Source organism: Coregonus lavaretus (assembly GCF_964263955.1).
Source record: "Coregonus lavaretus genome assembly, chromosome: 28".
Classification (NCBI taxonomy): Eukaryota; Metazoa; Chordata; class Actinopteri; order Salmoniformes; family Salmonidae; genus Coregonus; species Coregonus lavaretus.
The window spans coordinates 2,276,290-2,283,444 of NC_140015.1; the positions used below are offsets into that span (position 1 = coordinate 2,276,290).

The 7,155-nt window shown below is 42.8% G+C and overlaps 1 protein-coding gene across 2 annotated transcripts in view; it reads left to right on the plus strand.

The window, feature by feature from the left end:
• LOC311104340 (transient receptor potential cation channel subfamily M member 4-like) overlaps nucleotides 1–1,295 on the plus strand; it is a 102,587-nt gene extending 101,292 nt beyond the window's left edge. For both annotated transcript variants that reach the window (XM_084146153.1, XM_084146154.1), the window contains one exon: nucleotides 91–1,295. In XM_084146153.1, coding sequence (XP_084002279.1) covers nucleotides 91–119 — 29 coding nt within the window. In that variant the 3' untranslated portion in view covers nucleotides 120–1,295. The remainder of the gene's footprint in view (nucleotides 1–90) is intronic.
• The last annotated feature ends 5,860 nt before the right edge of the window (nucleotides 1,296–7,155 follow it).

A 7,155-nucleotide genomic window follows, 5' to 3' on the forward strand; every position in this document is an offset into this window, starting at 1 on the left:
ATATAAAATGTACATTAACTTTATTGATCCCCAGCACATTTTATTACTTGGTTTTATGTACTCCAGTTTATGTTGTGTTTTCTCTTTCAGATCTGACCCCTCTCTCTCCAACTAGCTGACCAATGTCTGATGGAGAACAGTGAAATCTAGACGTGCACACACACGCCTCTTAGCTGTCCATCAATGTTGATGATGACAAATGTTCCTCTTGTGGATCAGGGGTAGGTGTATGTTATCGCTTTAAACACACACACACACACACACACACACACACACACACACCTACAAACACTGTCACTCAGGGCCAAAGAATGTCAAGAAAGGCCAAACATGGACTCGATGCTCATTCAGCCATCCTTTCAATGTCGTTTTTAAGCGTTGATCATTTGAACTGCTGCCATTTTGTATGTGGACCATTGTTGCTCTTCTATGTTACACTTTGTTGTTCCTATGTTGGTCTAGAAATCTTGTTCCTGTGGGTTATAGAATGGATGGACAATCTGTTCTTAATGTAATATGTACAGTCCTTTTTAAAAGGTACAATTAAAATTACTCTACCCCCATAATGACATTAGCAAGTACAAACGCATTCAACCTGACACAATCACAAAAACCCACATTGTTTGTATGTTGCTTTTTGGTTTTGCACTCGAAAATACGCTCCAGTAGCTGTTTTCAGCAGTCAATGACCAAAAGCGACCTCTTTGGCCTCATGGGTGGAATGTTATTAATATTTTTCATAATTTCATAATTAATCAAGATAAAAAAATACAATAAAAATCCGGTGTTTCTATGTCAAACAATTTTGTTATATTTCAGTCTTCTGTGATGTATATAAACTGCAATATTGGACTGCAAACTCAAAATTGAATACATTTCTACTCTATATCTGACATGGTACAGGTGTCTCCTTTTTTTAAGCCCATAACCATGTGTGTGAGGTGTATACTTTTGTTTCAAAGTAGATATGTTTAAGACTACCAATAATCACTCTTGTGTGACCCTGATTTAGCCCACTGCAGTAAAAGGTTATGGGCTAGATTCAATCAGTTCTGCCTTAACCCGCGATAACCGGCAACTGCATAGTAGTTTCATTGTTTTTATTTAGGCGATGTCGGAGGTGTAACTCCGTTGGAGCTGTCAAATCAGCAAATGGCTCCCGGCATTATACCTATCGCGGACATTGCCATTGGATGTGCAGAGTCGCATTAGTAATAATCGCATGCAGCCTTGTTACAAGTTTGAACACTGGAATGTGTGTTGTAATCTACACCTTGGTAAATAAATATAAGACTAACAAAATATTGAGGATTTAAGTGTCATTATTTCTATGTAGCATACACTAGGGGTCTCCAACCTTTTTGCGAGCTACTCATTTTTTTCGAGCTTTCAAATAAGCACATTCTTCTCTTCTCCTCTCCCCTGCAACTCTTCCCCGGGTTCTTAGTGTACAAGATAACTGTTTTCTGTCAATATACCTGGTAAAATAATGGTTAAGAAACAACTCGAAGGGGGGCCTTCAGTTTCGTTTTTCCTGGTTTTAGATTTGTTTTGTTTTTCACTCTCAAAATTACAATTGTTCATAGAGAAACAACGAAATTGAAATGCTGACTCCGTGTCAATGATTAAACCACTTCAGAAGACACATTTGTTTTGGTCTGGAAGAAAACGAACACATAGATTTTTGATTGTAATCCTTTAATTGTGCATCTGGCCCTTTAATTGCTGAATCTAGCAAGTGAGGAATGTGCCATATAATGGGCCGGTCTTGCGATGGATCTGTAGGCTTACTGCTGCTGCTCATTTCATGGCAAAGTTAGCAAATAATAGATACAAATGATATACACTACCAGTCAAATGTTTTAGAACACCTACTCATTCACTCTGCATTTTTACTATTTTTTATATTGTAAAATAATAGTGAAGACATCAAAACTATGAAATAACACATATGGAATCATGTAGTAAGCAAAAAAGTGTTCAACAAATCAAAATATATTTTATATTTCAGATTCTTCAAATAGCCACCCTTTGCCTTGATGACAGCTTTGCACGCTCTTGGCATTCTCTCAATAAGCATCACCTGGAATGCTTTTCCAACAGTCTTGAAGGAGTTCCACATATGTTGAGCACTTGTTGGCTGCTTTTCCTTCACTCTGCGGTCCGACTCATCCCAAACCATCTCAATTTGGTTGAGATCGGGGGATTGTGGAGGCCAGGTCATCTGATGCAGCACTCCATCACTCTTCTTCTTGGTAAAATAGCCCTTACACAGCCTGGAGGTTTGTTGGGTCATTGTCCTGTTGAAAAACAAATGATAGTCCCACTAAGCCCAAACCAGATGTGATGGTGTATCGCTGCAGAATGCTGTGGTAGCCATGCTGGTTAAGTGTACCTTGAATTCTAAATAAATCACAGACAGTGTCACCAGCAAAGCACCCCCACACCATAACACCTCCTCCTCCATGCTTTACGGTGGGAAATACACATGGGAGATCATCCGTTCACCCACACCGTGTCTCACAAAGACATGGCGGTTGGAATCAAAAATCTCAAATTTGGACTCCAGACCAAAGGACAAATGTCCCCCGGTCTAATGTCCATTACTCGTGTTTCTTGGCCCAAGCAAGTCTCTTCTTATTGGTGTCCTTTAGTAGTGGTTTCTCTGCAGCAATTCGACCATGAAGGCCTGATTCACACAGTCTCCTCTGAACAGTTGATGTTGAGATGTGTCTGTTACTTACGTAACTCTAATGAACTTATCCTCTGCAGCAGAGGTAACTCTGGGTCTTCCATTCCTGTGGCGGTCCTCATGAGAGCCAGTTTCATCATAGCACTTGATGGGTTTTGCGACAGCGCTTGAGGAAACTTTCAAAGTTGTTGACATTTTCCATATTGACTGACCCCCCCCCCCCCCCCCCTTTGAATGAGTAGGTGTTCTAAAACTTTTGACTGGTAGTGTATAAGGGGGATAAACCCTCCTAGGCACACACTAATGCCTAGTCTAACCTATAAGGGGGCTAAACCCTCCTAGGCACACACTAGTGCCTAGTCTAACCTATAAGGGGGCTAAACCCTCCTAGGCACACACTAGTGCCTAGTCTAACCTATAAGGGGGATAAACCCTCCTAGGCACACACTAGTGCCTAGTCTAACCTATAAGGGGGATAAACCCTCCTAGGCACACACTAGTGCCTAGTCTAACCTATAAGGGGGCTAAACCCTCCTAGGCACACACTAGTGCCTAGTCTAACCTATAAGGGCGCTAAACCCTCCTAGGCACACACTAGTGCCTAGTCTAACCTATAAGGGCGCTAAACCCTCCTAGGCACACACTAGTGCCTAGTCTAACCTATAAGGGGGATAAACCCTCCTAGGCACACACTAGTGCCTAGTCTAACCTATAAGGGGGATAAACCCTCCTAGGCACACACTAGTGCCTAGTCTAACCTATAAGGGGGCTAAACCCTCCTAGGCACACACTAGTGCCTAGTCTAACCTATAAGGGGGCTAAACCCTCCTAGGCACACACTAGTGCCTAGTCTAACCTATAAGGGGGATAAATCCTCCTAGGCACACACTAGTGCCTAGTCTAACCTATAAGGGGGCTAAACCCTCCTAGGCACACACTAGTGCCTAGTCTAACCTATAAGGGGGCTAAACCCTCCTAGGCACACACTAGTGCCTAGTCTAACCTATAAGGGGGATAAACCCTCCTAGGCACACACTAGTGCCTAGTCTAACCTACAGTATAAGGGGGATAAACCCTCCTAGGCACACACTAGTGCCTAGTCTAACCTATAAGGGGGATAAACCCTCCTAGGCACACACTAGTGCCTAGTCTAACCTATAAGGGGGATAAACCCTCCTAGGCACACACTAGTGCCTAGTCTAACCTACAGTATAAGGGGGCTAAACCCTTTTAGATGTAATTTGCCATAGTCATCTAGGAGAGACCTCACAAATGACAATGATAACAACACGACGTCTACCTCACAAATGACGCTGTCATCTAGGACCAGTTGGACACCAAAGGAAGCTCGACTAGATTTATTACACCCAAACTGGATGCTACAGCTGCTTAGCACACAATTCATTCAATACAATTCACACAAGCATATATATACCTTCCGATTAGGCGGAGTCACCTCCTTGTATGTCTAGTATAAACAATCAGTCTCTGTTGCTGGGCAAGAAGTGAGTCTGTTCCTCCCATTGGTGTTATCGTAACCCAGCCGGAGTCCAGAACCTTCATTGTACACAGTACAAATATGATAAAAATATGAAAATATAAAATATCTTATCTGACGTATTTCCTATTCAACAAAACTGTATGAATAAGGCTTGAAATTACTTATATGCTTTCTAAATATAGTATAATCAAATTATAAAATGACTAACTATAAGATTTCACCTTCCTTATAACTGCAAAATACATATTTGATTTGTCCATATAAGGTCCCACGGTTGACAGTGCATGTCAGAGCAGAAACTACAGTGACTTCGGAAAGTATTCAGACCCCTTGACTTTTTCCACATTTTGTTACGTTACAGCCTTATTCTAAAATGGATGAAATCATTTTTTCCCTCATCAATCTACACACAATACCCCATAATGACAAAGCAATAACAGTTGTTGTTTTTTAGAATTTTTTGCTAATTTATAGAAATATCACATTTACATAAGTATTCAGACCCTTTACTCAGTACTTTGCTGAAGCACCTTTGGCAGCGATTACAGCCTTGAGTCTTCTTGGGTATGACGCTACAAGCTTGGCACACCTGTATTTGGGGAGTTTCTCCCATTATTCTGTGCAGATCCTCTCAAGCTCTGTCAGGTTGGATGGGGAGCATTGCTGCACAGCTATTTTCACCAGAGATGTTCGATCGGGTTTAATTCCGGGCTCTGGCTGGGCCACTCAAGGACATTCAGAGACTTGTCCCGAAGCCACTCCTGCGTTGTCTGGCCTGTGTGCTTAGGATCGTTGTCCTGTTGGAAGGTGAACCTTCTCCCCAGTCTGAGGTCCTGAGCGCTTTGGAGCAGAATTTCATCAAGGATCTCTCTGTACTTTGCTCTGTTCATCTTTCCCTTGATCCTGACTAGTCCCCCAGTCCCTGCTGCTGAAAAGCATCCCCACAGCATGATGCTGCCACCACCATGCTTCACCGTAGGGATGGTGCCAGGTTTACTCCAGACTTGACGCTTGGCATTCAGGCCAAAGAGTTCAATCTTGGTTTCATCCGACCAGAGAATCTTGTATCTCATGGTCTGAGAGTTCATTAGGTGACTTAATTAACAAAAATAAATAAAATAAAAGACTAAAATCACCAGGAATTAATCTAAAAATGAATTCCCAGCTATTCCCACAAATAAAACAATATATAACATTTTTCAACTTGAATCAAACTCTGGACATTGGATTTGTATGCGTCAAGACTAGGGGGCCCAAAACGTCATGAACTAAAAAGTATAATAAAACCAATATTGTTTTATATGAGCGAGAGTCACCTATTCCCTGATATTCAGCCTTTTCACTGTCTCTCTCTCTCTGTCTTTCCTCCAGTCACACGTTCTCTGAAGTGCAGGAGCACAGCGACAACTACTGGAAGTTCCAGCGCTACAACCTGATCGTGGAGTACCATTCCAGACCCTGTCTGGCACCACCCTTCATCCTCATCTCCCACCTCCACCTCTTCATCAAGAGACACATCCGCAAGATCCCCTCCATGAAGATCAAACACTTTGGTGAGAGAGGGAGGGAGATGGAGGGAGGGAGTGGAAAGGGAGGGAGGGAGAGAGTGAGTAGGGGAGGGAGAAAGGGAGACAGAGGGAGGAAAACAGGGCCGGCGCCAGAACGAATCAGTTGGACAGGCATTTGATTTCTATAGGGTGGCACGTTTTTTCACCGGACCTCCTATGTATTTATTTTAAAAAATGTATGGGGTTTATAGTAAAGACATGTAATTTAACTGTAAACATGTATTACATTTTAATGTGGCATGAACACAACCAGTCACAATGTTTTCATCAGATTGTCAAACAAATCAATTAAAAAGGTAGGTTAACTTCGCAGGTTCATCCCCAAAAATGTCCAGCATCTGAACAGTGCACTGTGCACCCGCCAACTTTCCTTCAATTCGCAAGTGGCTGGAACTATCTCACCGGAGAAAGCATCAGAGCGAGCGCCCCTCTGTCTGAATATAGCCCATATATCTGATGCTGTCTGGCCAAAAAGAGTATGAGATTATGACATGTCATACTCTTTTTGGCCAGACAGCATCAGATACATGGACTACACTTACTGAGACAGAGGGGCGCTGTTTCGCTCACTCAGATGCTTTATCTGAGATTGATGCACCTTTCTGTCTTTGCGTGTCTCCGTCAAATACATTATTAATATTTTAATATATTGTTTGGACGGGCAAGGATATGCGGTAGGGACGGGCCACGCCCCCTAAGGGCCACCTATAACACCGGCCCTGGAGGAAGACCAATGATCAGATAATTCACTTAAAGTATTGAACTTCCAAGTATTTTAGAAGTCCACTTCCATTTTTCACATTTTCTCTTCTTCACAATTTCTTTGTTCTTCCCTCTCTTCCCCTCCTCTTCTGTCCCTCCTTCAGTTCTGGAGATCCATGGTAGGGAGGCCAGTAGACTGAACACATGGGAGGCCATCCAGAAGGAGAATATAATGTTTGCCCAGAACAAACAAGAAAGAGAGACTCAGAGAGACTCAAACGCACCTCCGTCAAGTGAGACATCTCTCCATCTCTCACCTTCGAACTTCAATTCACTTCCTGAATTGACTGAGAAGTGAATTGACCTCTAACCTGTGTTGTGGTCCTGTGTTGTGGTCGTGTATGAAGGATGGATAGTGTCTTAAAGCAGACGGCAGAGATCTGGGTCCACGACCACAGGCTTAGAATGCTGCTCGCATCTCACACACACACACTGCACACACAGGCTGCAAACGCCTGCTTCATCTGCCCAGTGGCAATGAGACAAACGTGCCTGAAGTTTCAGTGGTCTTTAATAGACGGTATGGTTCAACTTTCAAGTTTTGTTAGTCGTATGTACGGTATACGCATGGCACACATCGTCCAACGAAATGCTTACTTGCAGGCTCCTTCTTGACAATGCAACAACAGTAA